We start from the raw sequence: 24,102 nt of genomic DNA on the forward strand, positions 1-24,102 counted from the left end.
GTCACCTCGCTGTAGGAAGGATGTTATTAAACTGGAAAGAGTGTAAAGAAATTTACAAAGATATTGCCTGGACTGAAGGATCTGAGATAAAGGGTGAGGTTGGACAAGCTCGGATGTTTTTCTTTAGATGTAGGAGACTAAGGGGGGATATTATAGAAATGTATAAGATCATGAGAGGCATGGATAGGGTGAACGCACTCAGTCTGTTTCCCAGGGTTGGGGAATCGAGGACTAGAGGACATCAGTTTAAGGTTAGAGGGGAAAGTATAAAAGGGAACCTGAGGGGAAACGTTTTTACAAAGAGGGTGGTACGCATATGAATGAGCTGCCAGAGGAAGTGGTTGAGGCAGGTACATTAACAACATTTAAAAAGCATTTGGACAAATACATGGATAGGAAAGGTTCAGGAGGATATGAACTGAGTGCAGGGAAATAGGGTTAGCATTGATGGACCAGTTTGGGGCAAAGGACCTGTCTCTGTGCTGTGGGACTCTATGACTCTGTATCACAGTGAGGAGAGAGGATAAGGCAGCCCTGGTTAACCAGGGAAACTAATGGCAGGAAGGGTCACTGGACCCACATGTTAACTCTGAGTTTTCTTCACAGCTGCTGCCTGACCTGCTGAGCTTTTCCAGCAACTTCTGTTTTTGTTCCGAAGTTAATGACAGCATCAGATTGTACATTTTTCTCTCAACGTGGCAAAGGTTAGTGACAAGGCCAGAGGATTGAGAAAAGTTTTAATAAGCAACAGAAGCCAACCAGAAAAATAATAGTGAGGAAGTAGAGTTTGAGGGTAAACCTGCAAATATCAACAAGATGGACAGCAAGTATTTCTTTACAAATATAAACAGGAAGAGAGGTCAAAGTGTACAGAGGGCCCTGAGAGAATGAGTCTGGGGAAATAAATAATGAGGAGCCAGGAAATGGCAGAGGAGTTGAATAAACACTTCAAATCGATCTAGACTGTAGTAAAATTACTGAATATAGAAGGGGCAAAAGGAGGAGAAGAAATAAAAAGAATAACTGTCATTCAAGAAAACGTGCTAAGGAAACTTATAGGTCTAAGTCCCCTGAGCGATGTCTCAGAACACAAGGACATAAGACCATGAGAGCTAGGATGCAGGAGGAGGCCGTTCGGCCCTTCGAGCCTGCTCTACCATTCAATAAGATCATGGCTGATCTTTACAGGTCTCATCAGCTCCACGTATTCCTTAATTTCTTTACTGTTCAATAAGTTACCTATCTTAGCTTTAAAAACGATGTAGGGTCAACTACTTCCTTGGGCAGGGAATTCCATGGATTCACAACCCTCTGAGTGAAGAGGTTCCTTCTCAATTCTGTCCTAAACCTGCTCCCCCTAATCTTAAGGCTATACCCTCTTGTCCTAGTTTCACCTGCCAGTGGAAACATTCTGCTTACTTCTATCTTATCGATTCCCTTCATAATTGTACATGTTTCTGTAAGACCTCCCTCATTCTTTTAAATTCCACTGAATATAATCCCAGTCTACTCAGTCTCTGCTCAACTCCGGAACCAACCTAGTGAACCTCCTTTGCACCCCCTCCAGTTAGCGAGTTTTGAGAAGATTTGTAGCTCAGGTTGAGGCTCTGGATCTAGGTTTGCTGGCATGAAAATGAACCTTCCAGCTCAGTGAGCAAACCTACATTCAGAACCCCTTCCAGTGCCAGTACATCCTTTCTCAAGTAAGGAGACCAAAACTGCACACAGTACTCCAGCTGTAACATAACCTCCCTGCTTTTAAACTCAATCCCTTCAGCAATGGAGATCAAAATCCCATTTTCCTTCCTAATTACCTGTTGTACCTACAGACCAACCTTCTGGGATTCATGCACAAGGACACCCAGATCCCTCTGCATAGCAGAATGCTGCAACGTTTCACCATTCAAGTAATAATCCTGTTTACTGTTACTCCGACCAAAATGGATGACTTCACATTTATTAACATTGTATTCCATCTACCAGACCTTTGCCCACTCACTTAAACTATCTATGTTCCTCTGCAAAGTTTCACAGTTCCCTGCACACTTTGCTCTGCCACTCATCTTAGTGCCATCCACAAACTCTGACACATTACACGTGTCCTCCAACTCCAAATCATCTGTGTAAATTGTGAATAATTGCAGTCCCTACACTGATCCCTGAGGCACACCACGAGTTACTGATTTCCAACCAGACTAATACTCACTTATCCCCACTCTTTGCTTCCTGTTAGTTAACCAATCCTCTATCCATGCTAATACTTCACCCATAACACCATGCATCTTTATCTGATGCAGCACCCTCTTGTGCAGCACCCTCTCAAAGATCTTTTGGAAATCTAGATACACCACATCCACTGTGTCCCCATTGTCCATCTTGTTCGTAATGTCTTCATAAAATTCCAGTAAATTAGTTAAGCATAACCTGCCCTTCATGAACACATGCCCATCTGCCCAACGGGACAATTTCTATTGAGATGCCTTGCTATTTTTTCCTTGATAACAGACTCAAGCATCTTCCCCACTACAGAAGTTAAACTAACGGGTCTATAATTGCCCATCTTTTGTCTACTGCCCTTTTTAAACAGAGGTGTCACATTTGCTGTTTTCCAATCTGCTGGAACTGCCCCAGAGTCCAGCAAATTTTGGAAAATTACCACCAGTGCACTTGCTATTTCTCCTGCCATCTCTTTTACTACCCTGGGATGGATTCCATCAGGGCCAGGAGACTTGTCTATCCTCAACTCCATTATCTTGCCGAACACTACCTCTTCTGTAATAATGATTGTTTCCAGGTCCTCACCTACCTTCATCGCTTTGTCAATTATTGACATGTTATTCACATCCTCCACTGTGAGGACCGACACAGCTCTTTCTGTGGCTTTCTGTTGACCTTTAAAACTTTCCCCAATCTCTAGTTTCCTGCTGATCTTGGCCACTCTATCTGCCTTCTCTTTCAATGTGAAAGCCTCCCTTATTTCCTTAGACACCCACGGCAGATTACCCCTTTTCCTACAGTCCTTCCTTTTCACTGGAATATACTTTTGCTGAGCACTTTGATAAATGTGAGGTGCTGCATTTTACGAAAGCAATTCAGGGCAGGACTTACACACTTGGTAAGGTCCTAGGGAGTGTTGCTGAACAAAGAGACCATGGAGTGCAGGTTCATAGCTCCTTGAAAGTGGAGTTGCAGGTAGATAGGATAGTGAAGGCGGCGTTTGGTATGCTTTCCTTTACTGGTCAGAGTATTGAGTACAGGAGTTGGGAGGTCATGTTGCAGCTGTACAAGACATTGGTTAGGCCACTGTTGGAATATTGCATGCAATTCTGGTCTCCTTCCTATTGGAAAGATGTTGTGAAACTTGAAAGGGTTCAGAAAAGATTTACAAGGATGTTGCCAGGGTTGGAGGATCTGAGCTACAGGGAGAGGCTGAATAGGCTGGGGCTGTTTTCCCTGGAGCGTCGGAGGCTGAGGGGTGACCTTATAGAGGTTTATAAAATTATGAGGGGCATGGATAGGGTAAATAGGCAAAGTCTTTTCCCTGGGGTGGGTGAGTCCAGAATTAGAGGGCATAGGTTTAGGGTGAGAGGGGAAAGATATAAAAGAGACCTAAGGGGCATCTTTTTCACACAGAGGGTGGTATGTGTATGGAATGAGCTGCCAGAGGATGTGGTGGAGGCTGGTACATTAACAGCATTTAAAAGGCATTTGGCTGGGTATATGAATAGGAAGGGTTTGGAGGGATATGGGCCGGGTGCTGGCAGGTGGGACTAGATTGGGTTGGGATATCTGGTCAGCATGGACGGGTTGGACCGAAGGGTCTGTTTCCATGCTGTACATCTCTGTGACTCTATGACTTTGAAAAATTGCTTTGGAAGTCTTCCACTGCTCCTCAACTGTCCCACCATAACGCCTTTGTTTCCAGTCTACTTTAGCCAACTGCTCCCTCATCCTATTAAGGTCTCCCTTGTTTAAGCACAGGACCCTGCTATTGGATTTTATCTTCACACTTTCCATCTATATTCTTAATTCAACCATTCGTTTAATATAAAGATGTTGGATGCACTGGCAGTAATCTTCCAGGAATACTGAGATTCTGGAACAGTCTCAGAAATTTGGAAAATTGTCACTGAAACACTTTCATTGGAAATAGGGAAAAGACAAAGAACATGTAACTATAGGCCAGTTAGATTACTGTCTGTTATTGGGAGAATGTTGGAGTCTATTATAAAGGATCTGGCAGCACAGCATTTGGAAATAGAGACTGTAATCACGCAGGGTCAGCACGGCTTCAGGAAGGGGACATCAGTCCTGACCCATTTACCAGAATTTGTTGAGGAGGTAACGTGCTGGATCGATAATGGGGAAGCAGTGGATGTAATTTATTTGAATTCTCAGTAGATGTTTGATAAGCTACCATAAATTAACCTATATAATAAGGTAAAAACCACTGACTGTAATGTCAATCCTTTAGTGATATCTTATTTCTAACTTATTTTTTAAACTCTGTAAAGTAAAGCAACTACTTTTTATTCCTCTTTGGAATGTCCTTGTATCTAGGTACCTTACCTGTGATAGCACCATGAGAGGCAGGTATTGTAAAAGCTTTTCACTGTACCTCTACAGTGGAGTACACATGACAGTAAAGGATGTTCTATTCTATTGTATACTCTATCCTATTCAGTGTTGGGAGGTAATATATTGTCAAGGATAGAGGATTGGCTCATTAATAGATTGGAACATTAGTTGGGTTAAGGGGGGACATCTTCAGGCTGGTCACCTGTAACTTATGGAGTGCCACAGGGATCAGTGCTGGGGCCACAGTTATTTCCATTATTATATTGGTAACTTTGATGAGGAAAGTGGATGCACTATAGCCACATCTGCAGATGGCACAAAAACTGGTTGGAAGGCAAGTGGTGAGCATGACACAGAGTCTGCAGAGGGGTACAGGCAGATGAAGCACGTGGAGACAATCTCGACAGATGAAGTATCATGTGGGAAAATGTGTGGTTATAAACTCTGTCAGAAAGAATAGAGAACTCATCTCCAAACTCTTCCCACTCTGTAACTGGATCCTTGCCTTCCTGAGCCACAGACTGCACTCAGTATGAATAGGTATCAACACCACCTCCAAAATAATCCTGAACGTCAGTACCCTGCGAGGTTGGTACTCAGCCTCCTGCTATACTCCTTATACACTCACAACTGTGTGGCCAAATTTCATCCCAGTTCCATTTACAAGTCTGCTGTTGACACCACCATTGTGGGTCTGATCTCAAACAACAATGAGACAGAATACAGGAAAGAGATGGAGTGGTTAGTGACAGAGTGGAAGGACAGCAAACTCTCCATCAACATCAGCAAAATGAAGGAGCTGGTCATTGCTGGTCATTGAGTGGAGGGTGCACCCCTGTCTGTATCTGTGAGGCTGAGGTGGCCATGGTGGACAGCATCAAGTTCCTGGGAATGACAGTCACCAACAATCTGTCCTGGTCCACCCACATCAACACAATGGTCAGGAAAACAAGAAACCTGTACAGATGTAATCTCTTCTTATAGATCAGGAATCAGTCTGGTAAACTTTTGCTGCACTCCCCTGAGAACAAAAACATCCTTCCTCAGTTCAGAAAACAAACACTGCACAGAATATGCCAAGTGTGGTCTCGTTAAGGCCTTGTACAGTTAGAGGATGACATCCCTGCTCCTGTATTTGAAACGTCTCGCTATGAAGGCCAACCTACCATTTGTCTTCTTTCCCACCTGCTGCACCTGCATGATTACCTTCAGTGACTGGTGTACAAGGACACCCAGTTTTCATTGAACATTCCCCTCTCTCAATTTATAGCTACTCAGATAATAATCGACTTCCTTGTCTTTGCTATCAAACTGAATCACCTCATACTGATTCATATTGTACTGCATCCACCCTCCATTTTCCCACTCACTCAACTTATCTAAATCACACTGTAATATCTCTGCATCCTCCTCACAGTTCACCCACCATCCAGATTTGTGGATGGATGTATGTTTACTCGCTGAACTGGAAGGTTCGTTTTCAGACATTTTGTCACCATACTAACATCATCAGTGAGCCTCCAGATGAAGCACTGGTGGCATGGCCCGTTTTCAATTTATGTGTTTAGGTTTCCTTTCATTTCCGGTGGTGACGCCATTTCCTGTGGTGATGTAATTTCCTGTTCCTTTTCTCAGGGGGTGGTAGATGGGGTCTAACTCGATGTGTTTGTTGATAGAGTTCCGGTTAGAATGCCATGCTTTAAGGAATTCTCGTGCGTGTCTCTGTTTGGCTTGTCCTAGGATGGATGTGTTGTCCCAGTCGAAGTGGTGCCCTTCCTCATCCGTATGTGAGGATACGAGTGAGAGAGGGTCATGTTGTTTTGTGGCTAGTAGTATCTGCAAGGTATTTTGTAAATGACATTAGTTTTGCTTGTTTGTTATTTTTGCAAAATACAGTGTAAGGACTGTAACAAACACTAACATTGGACAAACAGGCAGAAAATTAGCCACCAGGATACATGAACACCAATTAGCCACGAAAAGACATGACCCTCTCTCACTCGTATCCTCACATACGGATGAGGAGGGACACCACTTCGACTGGGACAACACATCCATCCTCGGACAAGTCAAACAGTGACTCACACGAGAATCCTAGAAACATGGCATTCCAACCGGAACTCTATCAACAGACACATCGACTTGGATCCCATTTACCAATCCCCTGAGAAAAAGAACAGGAAATGACATCACCACAGGAAATGATGTCACCACAGAAAATGGCACCACCAACCAAAGGAAACCTAAATGCATAAATCAAAACCGGGCCACGCCACTAGTGCTTCATCCAGAGGCTCACTGATGATGTTACCACATAGGGTGACAAAACGTCTGAAACTGAACCTTCCAGCTCAGTGAGCAAACCTACATCCAGAACCTCAACCTGAGCTACAAATCTTCTCAAAGCTTGCTATCCAGATTTGTGTCATCTGAAAATTTGGAGGTATTACATTTCAGTCTTTCATTTAAATTATGAATTTATATTGTGAATAGCTGGGGTCCCAGTCCCTGTGGTACTCCACTAGTCACTGCATGCCACTCAGATAAAGAGCCGTTTATTCCTATTCTGTGTTTCCTGTCTGCTAACCAGTTTTCTGACCATCTGAAGACACTACCCCAAATCCCATGAGCATTAATTTTACACATTAATCGCTCTTGTGGGACTTGGTTGAAAGTCCAAATAAACCTCAGACCTCATTGACTCTATTGGTTATATCCTCAAAGAATTTCAGCTAGTTTGTCAAACATGATTCCTGTTTTTTGAACCATGCTGATTCTGTTCCATCCTGTCACTGTTTTCCAAGTACTCAGTTGCACTGAACTCTCCCATTTTCCCAGCTGCTGGTCAGTCTAATTGGTTTATAATTCCTGGTTTTCTCTCAGCCTCCCTTCTTAAATAGAGGGATAACATTATCTACTCTCCAATCCGGAGTCTAACGATTCTTGGAAGATGGTCTCCGATGCATCCACTGGGATGTAGATTATACACCCTGGGGATTTATCAGTGGTGATATCTTTCCAAATCAAAATGGTGAGCGGCTTAAAATCATATCATAGAATCCCTACAGTGTGTAAGCAGGACATTCAGCTTAACCTCTGAAGAACATCCCACCCAGGCCCACACTCTACCCTATCCCTGTAACCTTGCAAATTCCATGGCTAATCCACCCTAACCTGCACATCGTTAGACTGTGGGAGGAAGCCGGAGTACCCAGAGGAAGCCCACACAGACACGGGGAGAATGTGACAGATAGTTGCCCAAAGCAGGAATCAAACCTGGGTCCCTGGTGCTCTGAGGCAGCAGTGAGAACCACCACACCACTCTATGACTTGACGGGGAATTTGAGGGAGTGGTATTCCTATGTATCTGCTGTTCTTGTCCTCCTTGATGGAAGTGGCTGTGGGTTTGCAAGGTGCTGTCTGAGGATCTTTGGTGAATTTCAGCATCTTGTAGACAGTACACACTGCTACTACTGAGTGTTGGTGGGGGAGGGGCGATTATGGAGGTGCCATTCAAGTGGGGGCTGATTTGTCCTGGATGGTGTCAAGCTTCTTGAGTGTTGTTGGCATACTCCCCACTTGCCCCTGGATGGGGGCAGCTCCAACAACACTCAAGAAGCTTGACACCATCCAGGATAAAGCAGCCCTTGATTGGCCCCACATCCACAAACATCCCCTCCCTCCCCCACCGACGCTCAGTAACTGCAGTGTGTACTATCTACAAGGAACACTGCAGAAACTCACCAAAGATCCTCAGGCAGCACCTTCCAAACCCACGACCACTTCCATCTAGAAGGACAAAGGGCAGCAGATACATGGGAACACCACCCCCTGCAAGTTCCCCTCCAAGCCCCTCCCCATCCTGATTTGGAAATATATCACCGTTCCTTCAGTGTCCCGGGGTCAGAATCCTGGAATTCCCTCCCTCAGGGCATTGTGGGTCACCCGACAGCACATGGACTGCAGTGGGTCAGGAAGGCAGCTCACCCCCACCTTCTCAAGGGGCAACTAGGGACGGGGTAATAAATACTGGACCCAGCCAGTGACACCTATTTCCTGTCAATGAATAAGAACAATGTTGAGGCCGTAACACCGTGAGATGTGAGACACCAGTAGTTACACGCTGCTCATTCTCACTTTCTCTCCTGCATTCAGCCAGTTTTCCAACAATATTTTGTCTTCATTTCACTCGACACGATATACTGAGTAAAAACAATGACTGCAGATGCTGAAAACCAAATACTGGATTAGTGGTGCTGGAAGAGCACAGCAGTTCAGGCAGCATACTAACCAGTGATACCTCACAGCATCACAGTAGCTAAAGATGTTTGTTGCTGTGTATTAATTTGATCAGTGACGTTAAAACCAAAACCAGTGATTTTGTGTATGTGTGTCTGTGTGTGTGTGTGTGTGAGTGAGTATGTGTGTGAGTGAGTATGTGTGTGAGTGTGTGTGTGTGTTCTGTCTGTCTGTGAGTGTGTGTGTGTGTGTGTCTGACTGTGTGTGTGTGTGTCTGTGTGTGAGTGAGTCTGTCTGTGAGTGTGTGTCTGACTGTGTGTGAGTGAATATGAGTGAGTGTGTGTGTCTGTGTGTGTGTGTGTGAATGTGAGTGAGTGTGTGTGTGTGTTAGTCTGTGTGTGTGAGTGTGTGTATGTGTAAGAGTGTGTGTGTGAGTGTGTGTCTGTGTGTGTGTGCATGAGTGTGTGTGTGAGTCTGTGTGTGAGTCAGTGTATGGGTGGGTATGTGTGTGAGTGAGTGTGTGTCTGTGTGAGTGAGTGTGTCTGTGTGTGTGTCTGTCTGTCTTTGTGAGTGTGTGTGAGTGCGTCTGTGTGTGTGTGAGTGATTATGAGTGAGTGTATATGAGTGTGAGTGTGTCTGTGAGTGTGTGTGTGCGTGAGTGTGTGTGTGAGTCTGTGTGTGTGAGTCTGTGTGTGAGTGTGTGTGAGTGTGTGTCTGTGAGTGTGTGTGTGAGTCTGTGTATGTGAGTGTGTGTGAAAGTGTGTGTGTGTGTCTGTGTGTGTGAGTGATTGTGTCTGTGTGTGTGAGTGATTACGAGTGAGTGTATATGATTGTGTGTGTGAGTGTGTGTGTGAGTGTGTGTGTGTGAGTCTGTGTGTGTGTGTCTGAGTGTGTGTGAGTCTGTGTGTGAGTGTGTGTCTGTGTGTGAGTGAGTGTGTGTGTGTCTTTGTATGTGAGTGTGCGTGTGTGTGTGTGAAAGTGTCTGTGTGTATGTATGTGTGTGTGTGTCTGTGTCTGTGTATGTGTGTCTGTGTCTGTGTATGTGTGTCTGTGAGTGTGTGTCTGTGTGTGAGTGTGTGTCTCTGTGTGAGTGTGTGTCTGTGTGTGTGTGTCTGTTGGAGTATGTGTCTGTGTGTGTGTCTGTGTGAGTGTGTGTCTGTGTCTGTGTGAGTGTGTGTCTGTGTGAGTGTGTGTCTGTGTCTGTGTGTGTGTCTGTGTGTGAGTGTGTGTCTCTGTCTGTGTGAGTGTGTGTCTGTTTGTGTGTGTGTGTGTCTGTGGGAGTATGTGTGTGTGTGTGTCTGTGTCTGTGTGAGTGTGTGTCTGTGTGTGAGTGTGTGTCTGTGTGAGTGTGTGTGTGTCTCTGTCTGTGTGTGTGTGTGTCTGTGTCTGTGTGAGTGTCTGTGTCTGTGTGTGTGTGAGTGTGTGTCTCTGTCTGTGTGTGTGTGTCTCTGTGTGTGTGTGTGTGTGTGTGTGTATGTGTGAGTGTGTGTGTGTGTGAGTGAGTGTGTGTGTGAGTGTGTGTCTCTGTGTGTGTGTGTGTCTCTGTCTGTGTGTGTGTGTGTCTGTGTGTATGTGTGAGTGTGTGTGTGAGTGAGTGAGTGTGTGTGTGAGTGTGTGTCTCTGTGTGTGTGTGTGTCTCTGTCTGTCTGTGTGTGTGAGTGTGTGTCTCTGTCTGTGTCTGTGTGTGAGTGTGTGTCTCTGTGTGTGTGTCTGTGAGAGTGTGTGTTTCTGTGTGTGTGTCTGTGTGTGTGTGTGTGTGTCTATGAGTGAGTGTGTGAGCGACAGACAAACAGACCAGGGTCGGGGTGTGGCTGGGGTTGAGGGTGGGGGCGTTGGGTACTGGTCAATATTAACTGCTGAAAGTTCTGTTCTTGCTGCTGTTCTAGTGCTTATGATTCCAGCCAATCGGAAACACAGCGAGAGCCAGAGAGCAGTACGGCAGTGACAGACAGCAAGTCAGAGCCACAGGACGATGAAGTAGACCAACACATGTAAGTACATGAGGAGATGCAGGGCGTGTGTTCAACACTCAGCTTAGAGTCCACAGTGTTAAATTACTTCACACAAGAATAAAAACTTAAATGGAAAACAAATGGTTTCACTCAGTGAGTGGTGAGGGTCTGGAATGGTCTGTCTGGAAATGTAGAGGAGGCAGCTTCAACTGAGGCATTCGGGAGGGAACGGGATGGAAACGGTGAGCAGGGATAGGGGGAGAAAGGGCAAGAGTTCAGCACCAACACCATGGAAGGCAGGTATTGATCAATGGCCTCCTTCCTGCCCCATATCTACCCAGTGATTCCGGGCATGGACAGGGTGAATATCTCAGTTAATACAAGGGTCAATAATAAGGGAAAGTTGAGGGTGATGGATTTTCACCCAGAGGGCGGTGGGAATGTGGAAGACACTGCCTGGGAGGGGAGGGGAGGCAAGAGGCTTCTCAACCTTGAAAAAACTACTTGGATCAGCACTAAAATGGTCATAACATTCCGGGCTATGGACTGAGTGTGGGAAAGGGGGAACTAACGTAGATTTAGTGTAGCTATGGTTTAACAGACTTGATGGGCTGAAACGCCTGAGAACAAGACAGCACAGGATCAGTCCCTTTGGCTGACTGGTCACTTCAGTCTCTGTGATTCTATGACTAATACCAGGATGGGTGTGAACAAAAAAATCCCTGCTGTCCCTGTCCTGGGAGTGTTTGATGGGGAACAGTGTAGAGGGAGCTTTACTCTGTACCTAACCCTGTGCTGTCCCTGTCCTGGGAGCGTTTGGTGTGGGCAGTGTAGAGGAAGCTTTACTCTCTATCTAACATCGTGCTGTCCCTGTCCTGGGAGTGTTTGACGGGGACAGTGTAGAGGGAGCTTTATTCTGTATCTAACCCTGTGCCGTCACTGTCCTGGGAGTGTTTGATGGGGGACAGTGTAGAGGGAGCTTTACTCTGTACCTAACCCTGTGCTGTCCTGTCCTGGGAGTGTTTGGTGGGGGCAGTGTAGAGGGAGCTTTACTCTGTATCTAACCCCGTGCTGTCCCTGTCCTGGGAGTGTTTGATGGGGACAGTGTAGAGGGAGCTTTACTCTGTATCTAACCCCGTGCTGTCCCTGTCCTGGGAGTGTTTGATGGGGAAGAGTGTAGAGGGAGCTTTACTCTGTATCTAACCCCGTGCTGTCCCTGTCCTGGGAGTGTTTGATGTGGACAGTGTAGAGGAAACTTTACTCTGCATCTAACCCCGTGCTGTCCCTGTCCCTGGGAGTGTTTGATGTGGGACAGTGTAGAGTGAGCTTTACTCTGTATCTAACCCCGTGATGTCCCTGTCCTGGGAGTGTTTGATGGAGGACATTGTAGAGGAAGCTTTACTTTGTATCTAACCCCATGCTGTCCCTGTCCTGGGAGTGTTTGATGGGGACAGTGTAGAGGAAGCTTTACTCTGTATCTAACCCCGTGCTGTCCCTGTCCTGGGAGTGTCTGATGGGAGACAGTGAGGGACATCTCGTTGCTGTAACCGTGTGGTGTCTTTTCAGCTGTTGCCCTTTAGGAAAGCATTTGTGACAGTGTTACAGGGACAGAGTGTATACGGTCAGTGTTACACAGGGACAGAGTGTTCACGGTCACTGTTACAGGGACAGAGTGTTCACGGTCAGTGTTACACAGGGACAGAGTGTATACGGTCAGTGTTACACAGGGACAGAGTGTTCACGGTCAGTGTTACACAGGGACAGAGTGTTCACGGTCAGTGTTACACAGGGACAGAGTGTACACGGTCAGTGTTACACAGGGACAGAGTGTACACGGTCAGTGTTACAGGGACAGAGTGTTCACGGTCAGTGTTACACAGGGACAGAGTGTTCACGGTCAGTGTTACACAGGGACAGAGTGTACACGGTCAGTGTTACACAGGGACAGAGTGTACACGGTCAGTGTTACAGGGACAGAGTGTACACGGTCAGTGTTACACAGGGACAGAGTGTACACGGTCAGTGTTACACAGGGACAGAGTATACTCGGTCAGTGTTACAGGGACAGAGTGTTCACGGTCAGTGTTACACAGGGACAGAGTGTTCACGGTCAGTGTTACATGGACAGAGTGGTCACGGTCAGTGTTACAGGGACAGAGTGTACACGGTCAGTGTTACACAGGGACAGAGTGTTCACGGTCAGTGTTACAGGGACAGAGTGTTCACGGTCAGTGTTACAGGGACAGAGTGTTCACGGTCAGTGTTACACAGGGACAGAGTGTTCACGGTCAGTGTTACAGGGACAGAGTGTACACGGTCAGTGTTACAGGGACAGAGTGTACACGGTCAGTGTTACAGGGACAGAGTGTTCACGGTCAGTGTTACACAGGGACAGAATGTACACGGTCAGTGTGACAGGGACAGAGTGTTCACGGTCAGTGTTACAGGGACAGAGTGTACACGGTCAGTGTTACAGGGACAGAGTGTTCACGGTCAGTGTTACACAGGGACAGAGTGTACACGGTCAGTGTTACACAGGGACAGAGTGTACACGGTCAGTGTTACAGGGACAGAGTGTACACGGTCAGTGTTACAGGGACAGAGTGTTCACGGTCAGTGTTACACAGGGACAGAGTGTTCACGGTCAGTGTTACACAGGGACAGAGTGTTCACGGTCAGTGTTACACAGGGACAGAGTGTTCAGGGTCAGTGTTACAGGGACAGAGTGTTCCCGGTCAGTGTTACAGGGAGAGAGTGTACACGGTCAGTGTTACACAGGGACAGAGTGTTCACGGTCAGTGTTACACAGGCACAGAGTGTTCAGGGTCAGTGTTACACAGGGACAGAGTGTACACGGTCAGTGTTACAGGGACAGAGTGTACACGGTCAGTGTTACACAGGGACAGAGTGTACACGGTCAGTGTTACAGGGACAGAGTGTTCACGGTCAGTGTTACAGGGACAGAGTGTACACGGTCAGTGTTACAGGGACAGAGTGTACACGGTCAGTGTTACAGGGACAGAGTGTTCACGGTCAGTGTTACAGGGACAGAGTGTACACGGTCAGTGTTACACAGGGACAGAGTGTACACGATCAGTGTTACACAGGGACAGAGTGTACACGGTCAGTGTTACACAGGGACAGAGTGTACACGGTCAGTGTTACACAGGGACAGAGTGTACACAGTCAGTGTTACAGGGACAGAGTGTACACGATCAGTGTTACACAGGGACAGAGTGTACACGGTCAGTGTTACACAGGGGCAGAGTGTACACGGTCAGTGTTACACAGGGACAGAGTGTACACAGTCAGTGTTACAGGGACAGAGTGTACACGGTCAGTGTTACAGGGACAGAGTGTACACGGTCAGTGTTACAGGGACAGAGTGTACACGGTCACTGTTACACAGGGACAGAGTGTACACAGTCAGTGTTACAGGGACAGAGTGTACACAGTCAGTGTTACAGGGACAGAGTGTACACGGTCAGTGTTACAGGGACAGAGTGTACACGGTCAGTGTTACACAGGGACAGAGTGTACATGGTCAGTGTTACACAGGGACAGAGTGTTCACGGTCAGTGTTACAGGGACAGAGTGTACACGGTCAGTGTTACACAGGGACAGAGTGTTCACGGTCAGTGTTACAGGGACAGAGTGTTCACGGTCAGTGTTACAGGGACAGAGTGTACACGGTCAGTGTTACACAGGGACAGAGTGTACACAGTCAGTGTTACAGGGACAGAGTGTACACGGTCAGTGTTACACAGGGACAGAGTGTTCACGGTCAGTGTTACACAGGGACAGAGTGTACACGGTCAGTGTTACAGGGACAGAGTGTACACGGTCAGTGTAACACAGAGACAGAGTGTACACGGTCAGTGTTACACAGGGACAGAGTGTACACGGTCAGTGTTACACAGGGACAGAGTGTACACGGTCAGTGTTACAGGGACAGAGTGTACACGGTCAGTGTTACACAGGGACAGAGTGTACACGGTCAGTGTTACAGGGACAGAGTGTACACGGTCAGTGTTACAGGGACAGAGTGTTCATGGTCAGTGGTACAGGGACAGAGTGTACACGGTCAGTGTTACAGGGACAGAGTGTTCACGGTCAGTGTTACACAGGGACAGAGTGTACACGGTCAGTGTTACAGGGACAGAGTGTACACGGTTAGTGTTACACAGGGATAGAGTGTACATGGTCAGTGTTACAGGGACAGAGTGTACACGGTCAGTGTTACAGGGACAGAGTGTTCACGGTCAGTGTTACACAGGGACAGAGTGTACACGGTCAGTGTTACACAGGGACAGAGTGTACACGGTCAGTGTTACACAGGGACAGAGTGTACACGGTCAGTGTTACACAGGGACAGAGTGTACACGGTCAGTGTTACAGCGACAGAGTGTACACGGTCAGTGTTACAGGGACAGAGTGTTCACGGTCAGTGTTACACAGGGACAGAGTGTACACGGTCAGTGTTACAGGGACAGAGTGTACACAGTCAGTGTTACACAGGGACAGAGTGTACACGGTCAGTGTTACAGGGACAGAGTGTACATGGTCAGTGTTACAGGGACAGAGTCTTCACGGTCAGTGTTACAGGGACAGAGTGTTCACGGTCAGTGTTACAGGGACAGAGTGTACACGGTCAGTGTTACAGGGACAGAGTGTTCACGGTCAATGTTACACAGGGACAGAGTGTACACGGTCAGTGTTACACAGGGACAGAGTGTACACGGTCCGTGTTACAGGGACAGAGTGTTCACGGTCAGTGTTACAGGGACAGAGTGTTCACGGTCAGTGTTACAGGGACAGAGTGTACACGGTCAGTGTTACACAAGGACAGAGTGTACACGGTCAGTGTTACACAGGGACAGAGTGTACACGGTCAGTGTTACACAGGGACAGAGTGTTCACGGTCAGTGTTACAGGGACAGAGTGTTCACGGTCAGTGTTACAGGGACAGAGTGTACACGGTCAGTGTTACACAGGGACAGAGTGTACACAGTCAGTGTTACAGGGACAGAGTGTTCATGGTCAGTGTTACAGGGACAGAGTGTACACGGTCAGTGTTACAGGGACAGAGTGTTCCCGGTCAGTGTTACAGGGACAGAGTGTACACGGTCAGTGTTACACAGGGACAGAGTGTACACGGTCAGTGTTACACAGGGACAGAGTGTACACAGTCAGTGTTACAGGGACAGAGTGTTCATGGTCAGTGTTACAGGGACAGAGTGTACACGGTCAGTGTTACACAGGGACAGAGTGTACACGGTCAGTGTTACAGGGACAGAGTGTTCACGGTCAGTGTTACAGGGACAGAGTGTTCACGGTCAGTGTTACAGGGACAGAGTGTACACGGTCAGTGTTACAGGGACAGAGTGTTCACGGTCAGTGTTACAGGGACAGAGTGTACACGGTCAGTGTTACAGGGACAGAGTGTTCACGGTCAGTGTTACAGGGACAGAGTGTACACGGTCAGTGTTACACAGGGACAGAGTGTTCACGGTCAGTGTTACAGGGACAGAGTGTTCACGGTCAGTGTTACACAGGGACAGATTGTACACGGTCAGTGTTACAGGGACAGAGTGTACACGGTCAGTGTTACAGGGACAGAGTGTACACGGTCAGTGTTACAGGGACAGAGTGTACACTGTCAGTGTTACAGGGACAGAGTGTTCACAGTCAGTGTGACAGGGACAGAGTGTACACGGTCAGTGTTACACAGGGACAGAGTGTACACGGTCAGTGTTACAGGGACAGAGTGTTCACGGTCAGTGTTACAGGGACAGAGTGTTCACGGTCAGTGTTACAGGGACAGAGTGTACACGGTCAGTGTTACAGGGACAGAGTGTACACGGTCAGTGTTACACAGGGGCAGAGTGTTCACGGTCAGTGTTACAGGGACAGAGTGTTCACGGTCAGTGTTACACAGGGACAGAGTGTACATGGTCAGTGTTACAGGGACAGAGTGTTCACGGTCAGTGTTACACAGGGACAGAGTGTACACGGTCAGTGTTACAGGGACAGAGTGTTCACGGTCAGTGTTCCACAGGGACAGCGTGTTCACGGTCAGTGTTACAGGGACAGAGTGTTCACGGTCAGTGTTACACAGGGACAGAGTGTACACGGTCAGTGTTACAGGGACAGAGTGTACACGGTCAGTGTTACAGGGACAGAGTGTACACGGTCAGTGTTACACAGGGACAGAGTGTACACGGTCAGTGTTACACAGGGACAGAGTATACTCGGTCAGTGTTACAGGGACAGAGTGTTCACGGTCAGTGTTACACAGGGACAGAGTGTTCACGGTCAGTGTTACAGGGACAGAGTGTACACGGTCAGTGTTACACAGGGACAGAGTGTACAGGGTCAGTGTTACAGGGACAGAGTGTACACGGTCAGTGTTACAGGGACAGAGTGTACACAGTCAGTGTTACAGGGACAGAGTGTTCATGGTCAGTGTTACAGGGACAGAGTGTACACGGTCAGTGTTACAGGGACAGAGTGTTCACGGTCAGTGTTACACAGGGACAGAGTGTACACGGTCTGTGTTACAGGGACAGAGTGTACACGGTCAGTGTTACACAGCGACACAGTGTTCACGGTCAGTGTTACACAGGGACAGAGTGTTCACGGTCAGTGTTACACAGGGACAGAGTGTACACGGTCAGTGTTACAGGGACAGAGTATACACGGTCAGTGTTACACAGGGACAGAGTGTACACGGTCAGTGTTACAGGGACAGAGTGTACACGGTCAGTGTTACAGGGACAGAGTGTTCATGGTCAGTGTTACAGGGACAGAGTGTTCACGGTCAGTGTTACAGGGACAGAGTGTACACGGTCAGTGTTACACAGGGACAGAGTGTACACGGTCAGTGTTACACAGGGACAGAGTGTACACGGTCAGTGTTACAGGGACAGAGTGTACACGGTCAGTGTTACAGGGACAGAGTGTTCATGGTCAGTGTTACAGGGACAGAGTGTTCACGGTCAGTGTTACACAGGGACAGAGTGTACACGGTCAGTGTTACACAGGGACAGAGTGTACACGGTCAGTGTTACACAGGGACAGAGTGTACACGGTCAGTGTTACAGCGACAGAGTGTACACGGTCAGTGTTACAGGGACAGAGTGTTCACGGTCAGTGGTACACAGGGACAGAGTGTACACGGTCAGTGTTACAGGGACAGAGTGTACACAGTCAGTGTTACACAGGGACAGAGTGTACACGGTCAGTGTTACAGGGACAGAGTGTACATGGTCAGTGTTACAGGGACAGAGTCTTCACGGTCAGTGTTACAGGGACAGAGTGTTCACGGTCAGTGTTACAGGGACAGAGTGTACACGGTCAGTGTTACAGGGACAGAGTGTTCACGGTCAATGTTACTCAGGGACAGAGTGGACACGGTCAGTGTTACACAGGGACAGAGTGTACACGGTCCGTGTTACAGGGACAGAGTGTTCACGGTCAGTGTTACAGGGACAGAGTGTTCACGGTCAGTGTTACAGGGACAGAGTGTACACGGTCAGTGTTACACAGGGACAGAGTGTACACGGTCAGTGTTACACAGGGACAGAGTGTACACGGTCAGTGTTACACAGGGACAGAGTGTTCACGGTCAGTGTTACAGCGACAGAGTGTTCACGGTCAGTGTTACAGGGACAGAGTGTTCACGGTCAGTGTTACAGGGACAGAGTGTACACGGTCAGTGTTACACAGGGACAGAGTGTTCACAGTCAGTGTTACAGGGACAGAGTGTTCATGGTCAGTGTTACAGGGACAGAGTGTACACGGTCAGTGTTACAGGGACAGAGTGTTCCTGGTCAGTGTTACAGGGACAGAGTGTACACGGTCAGTGTTACACAGGGACAGAGTGTACACGGTCAGTGTTACACAGGGACAGAGTGTACACAGTCAGTGTTACAGGGACAGAGTGTTCATGGTCAGTGTTACAGGGACAGATTGTACACGGTCAGTGTTACAGGGACAGAGTGTACACGGTCAGTGTTACACAGGGACAGAGTGTACACGGTCAGTGTTACAGGGACAGAGTGTTCACGGTCAGTGTTACAGGGACAGAGTGTACACGGTCAGTGTTACAGGGACAGAGTGTTCACGGTCAGTGTTACAGGGACAGAGTGTACACGGTCAGTGTTACAGGGACAGAGTGTTCACGGTCAGTGTTACAGGGACAGAGTGTACACGGTCAGTGTTACACAGGGACAGATTGTTCACGGTCAGTGTTACAGGGACAGAGTGTTCACGGTCAGTGTTACACAGGGACAGAGTGTACACGGTCAGTGTTACAGGGACAGAGTGTTCACGGTCAGTGTTACAGGGACAGAGTGTACACGGTCAGTGTTACAGGGACAGAGTGTACACTGTCAGTGTTACAGGGACAGAGTGTTCACGGTCAGTGTGACAGGGACAGAGTGTACACGGTCAGTGTTACACAGGGACAGAGTGTACACGGTCAGTGTTACAGGGACAGAGTGTTCACGGTCAGTGTTACACAGGGACAGCGTGTTCACGGTCAGTGTTACAGGGACAGAGTGTTCACGGTCAGTGTTACACAGGGACAGAGTGTACACGGTCAGTGTTACACAGGGACAGAGTGTACACGGTCAGTGTTACAGGGACAGAGTGTACACGGTCAGTGTTACACAGGGACAGAGTGTACACGGTCAGTGTTACACAGGGACAGAGTATACTCGGTCAGTGTTACAGGGACAGAGTGTTCACGGTCAGTGTTACACAGGGACAGAGTGTACACTGTCAGTGTTACAGGGACAGAGTGTTCACGGTCAGTGTGACAGGGACAGAGTGTACACGGTCAGTGTTACACAGGGACAGAGTGTACACGGTCAGTGTTACAGGGACAGAGTGTTCACGGTCAGTGTTACACAGGGACAGCGTGTTCACGGTCAGTGTTACAGGGACAGAGTGTTCACGGTCAGTGTTACACAGGGACAGAGTGTACACGGTCAGTGTTACACAGGGACAGAGTGTACACGGTCAGTGTTACAGGGACAGAGTGTACACGGTCAGTGTTACACAGGGACAGAGTGTACACGGTCAGTGTTACACAGGGACAGAGTATACTCGGTCAGTGTTACAGGGACAGAGTGTTCACGGTCAGTGTTACACAGGGACAGAGTGTTCACGGTCAGTGTTACAGGGACAGAGTGTACACGGTCAGTGTTACACAGGGACAGAGTGTACAGGGTCAGTGTTACAGGGACAGAGTGTACACGGTCAGTGTTACAGGGACAGAGTGTACACAGTCAGTGTTACAGGGACAGAGTGTTCATGGTCAGTGTTACAGGAACAGAGTGTACACGGTCAGTGTTACAGGGACAGAGTGTACACGGTCAGTGTTACAGGGACAGAGTGTTCACGGTCAGTGTTACACAGGGACAGAGTGTACACGGTCAGTGTTACAGGGACAGAGTGTACACGGTCAGTGTTACACAGGGACAGAGTGTTCACGGTCAGTGTTACAGGGACAGAGTGTTCACGGTCAGTGTTACAGGGACAGAGTGTACACGGTCAGTGTTACAGGGACAGAGTGTACACGGTCAGTGTTACACAGGGACAGAGTGTTCACGGTCAGTGTTACAGGGACAGAGTGTTCACGGTCAGTGTTACAGGGACAGAGTGTTCACGGTCAGTGTTACAGGGACAGAGTGTACACGGTCAGTGTTACACAGTGACAGAGTGTACACGGTCAGTGTTACAGGGACAGAGTGTACACGGTCAGTGTTACAGGGACAGAGTGTTCACGGTCAGTGTTACAGGGACAGAGTGTACACGGTCAGTGTTACAGGGACAGAGTGTACACGGTCAGTGTTACAGGGACAGAGTGTTCACGGTCAGTGTTACACAGGGACAGAGTGTTCACGGTCAGTGTTACACAGGGACAGAGTGTACACGGTCAGTGTTACAGGGACAGAGTATACACGGTCAGTGTTACACAGGGACAGAGTGTACACGGTCAGTGTTACAGGGACAGAGTGTTCATGGTCAGTGTTACAGGGACAGAGTGTTCACGGTCAGTGTTACAGGGACAGAGTGTACACGGTCAGTGTTACACAGGGACAGAGTGTACACGGTCAGTGTTACACAGGGACAGAGTGTACACGGTCAGTGTTACAGGGACAGAGTGTACACGGTCAGTGTTACAGGGACAGAGTGTTCACGGACAGTGTTACAGGGACAGAGTGTTCACGGTCAGTGTTACAGGGACAGAGTGTACACGGTCAGTGTTACACAGGGACAGAGTGTACACGGTCAGTGTTACACAGGGACAGAGTGTACACGGTCAGTGTTACAGGGACAGAGTGTACACGGTCAGTGTTACAGGGACAGAGTGTTCACGGTCTGTGTTACAGGGACAGAGTGTTCACGGTCAGTGTTACAGGGACAGAGTGTTCACGGTCAGTGTTACAGGGACAGAGTGTACACGGTCAGTGTTACACAGGGACAGAGTGTACACGGTCAGTGTTACACAGGGACAGAGTGTACACAGTCAGTGTTACAGGGACAGAGTGTACACGGTCAGTGTTACAGGGACAGAGTGTACACGTTCAGTGTTACAGGGACAGAGTGTTCACGGTCAGTGTTACAGGGACAGAGTGTACACGGTCACTGTTACACAAGGACAGAGTGTACACAGTCAGTGTTACAGGGACAGAGTGTACACGGTCAGTGTTACAGGGACAGAGTGTACACGGTCAGTGTTACAGGGACAGAGTGTTCACGGTCAGTGTTACAGGGACAGAGTGTTCACGGTCAGTGTTACACAGGGACAGCGTGTTCACGGTCAGTGTTACAGGGACAGAGTGTTCACGGTCAGTGTTACACAGGGACAGAGTGTACACGGTCAGTGTTACACAGGGACAGAGTGTACACGGTCAGTGTGACAGGGACAGAGTGTACACGGTCAGTGTTACACAGGGACAGAGTGTACACGGTCAGTGTTACACAGGGACAGAGTATACTCGGTCAGTGTTACAGGGACAGAGTGTTCACGGTCAGTGTTACACAGGGACAGAGTGTTCACGGTCAGTGTTACAGGGACAGAGTGTACACGGTCAGTGTTACACAGGGACTGAGTGTACAGGGTCAGTGTTACAGGGACAGAGTGTACACGGTCAGTGTTACAGGGACAGAGTGTACACAGTCAGTGTTACAGGGACAGAGTGTTCATGGTCAGTGTTACAGGGACAGAGTGTACACGGTCAGTGTTACAGGGACAGAGTGTACACGGTCAGTGTTACAGGGACAGAGTGTACACGTTCAGTGTTACAGGGACAGAGTGTTCACGGTCAGTGTTACAGGGACAGAGTGTACACGGTCACTGTTACACAAGGACAGAGTGTACACAGTCAGTGTTACAGGGACAGAGTGTACACGGTCAGTGTTACAGGGACAGAGTGTACACGGTCAGTGTTACAGGGACAGAGTGTTCACGGTCAGTGTTACAGGGACAGAGTGTTCACGGTCAGTGTTACACAGGGACAGCGTGTTCACGGTCAGTGTTACAGGGACAGAGTGTTCACGGTCAGTGTTACACAGGGACAGAGTGTACACAGTCAGTGTTACACAGGGACAGAGTGTACACGGTCAGTGTTACAGGGACAGAGTGTACACGGTCAGTGTTACACAGGGACAGAGTGTACACGGTCAGTGTTACACAGGGACAGAGTATACTCGGTCAGTGTTACAGGGACAGAGTGTTCACGGTCAGTGTTACACAGGGACAGAGTGTTCACGGTCAGTGTTACAGGGACAGAGTGTACACGGTCAGTGTTACACAGGGACTGAGTGTACAGGGTCAGTGTTACAGGGACAGAGTGTACACGGTCAGTGTTACAGGGACAGAGTGTACACAGTCAGTGTTACAGGGACAGAGTGTTCATGGTCAGTGTTACAGGGACAGAGTGTACACGGTCAGTGTTACAGGGACAGAGTGTACACGGTCAGTGTTACAGGGACAGAGTGTTCACGGTCAGTGTTACACAGGGACAGAGTGTACACGGTCAGTGTTACAGGGACAGAGTGTACACGGTCAGTGTTACACAGCGACAGAGTGTTCACGGTCAGTGTTACAGGGACAGAGTGTTCACGGTCAGTGTTACAGGGACAGAGTGTACACGGTCAGTGTTACACAGGGACAGAGTGTACACGGTCAGTGTTACACAGGGACAGAGTGTACACGGTCAGTGTTACACAGGGACAGAGTGTACACGGTCAGTGTTACAGGGACAGAGTGTTCATGGTCAGTGTTACAGGGACAGAGTGTTCACGGTCAGTGTTACAGGGACAGAGTGTACACGGTCAGTGTTACACAGGGACAGAGTGTACACGGTCAGTGTTACACAGGGACAGAGTGTACACGGTCAGTGTTACACAGGGACAGAGTGTACACGGTCAGTGTTACACAGGGACAGAGTGTACACGGTCAGTGTTACAGCGACAGAGTGTACACGGTCAGTGTTACAGGGACAGAGTGTACACGGTCAGTGTTACAGGGACAGAGTGTTCACGGTCAGTGTTACACAGGGACAGAGTGTACACGGTCAGTGTTACAGGGACAGAGTGTACACAGTCAGTGTTACACAGGGACAGAGTGTACACGGTCAGTGTTACAGGGACAGAGTGTACATGGTCAGTGTTACAGGGACAGAGACTTCACGGTCAGTGTTACAGGGACAGAGTGTTCACGGTCAGTGTTACACGGACAGAGTGTACACGGTCAGTGTTACACAGGGACAGAGTGTACACGGTCAGTGTTACAGGGACAGAGTGTACACGGTCAGTGTTACACAGGGACAGAGTGTACACGGTCAGTGTTACACAGGGACAGAGTGTACACGGTCAGTGTTACACAGGGACAGAGTGTACACGGTCAGTGTTACAGGGACAGAGTGTACACGGTCAGTGTTACACAGGGACAGAGTGTACACGGTCAGTGTTACAGGGACAGGGTATACACGGTCAGTGTTACACAGGGACAGAGTGTACACGGTCAGTGTTACAGGGACAGAGTGTACACGGTCAGTGTTACAGGGACAGAGTGTTCATGGTCAGTGTTACAGGGACAGAGTGTTCACGGTCAGTGTTACAGGGACAGAGTGTACACGGTCAGTGTTACACAGGGACAGAGTGTACACGGTCAGTGTTTCACAGGGACAGAGTGTACACGGTCAGTGTTACACAGGGACAGAGTGTACACGGTCAGTGTTACAGGGACAGAGTGTACACGGTCAGTGTTACAGGGACAGAGTGTTCACGGTCAGTGTTACAGGGACAGAGTGTTCAC

The 24,102-nt window shown here is 48.4% G+C and overlaps 1 protein-coding gene across 3 annotated transcripts in view; it reads left to right on the plus strand.

Moving 5' to 3' along the window:
• The window catches only part of spef2 (sperm flagellar 2), a 714,991-nt gene that overhangs the window by 209,799 nt on the left and 481,090 nt on the right, over positions 1-24,102 (plus strand). For all 3 annotated transcript variants that reach the window (XM_072592835.1, XM_072592845.1, XM_072592854.1), the window contains exon 26: positions 10,704-10,808. In XM_072592835.1, coding sequence (XP_072448936.1) covers positions 10,704-10,808 — 105 coding nt within the window. The remainder of the gene's footprint in view (positions 1-10,703; positions 10,809-24,102) is intronic.

This window comes from Chiloscyllium punctatum, chromosome 2 (genome assembly GCF_047496795.1).
Source record: "Chiloscyllium punctatum isolate Juve2018m chromosome 2, sChiPun1.3, whole genome shotgun sequence".
NCBI lineage: Eukaryota > Metazoa > Chordata > Chondrichthyes > Orectolobiformes > Hemiscylliidae > Chiloscyllium > Chiloscyllium punctatum.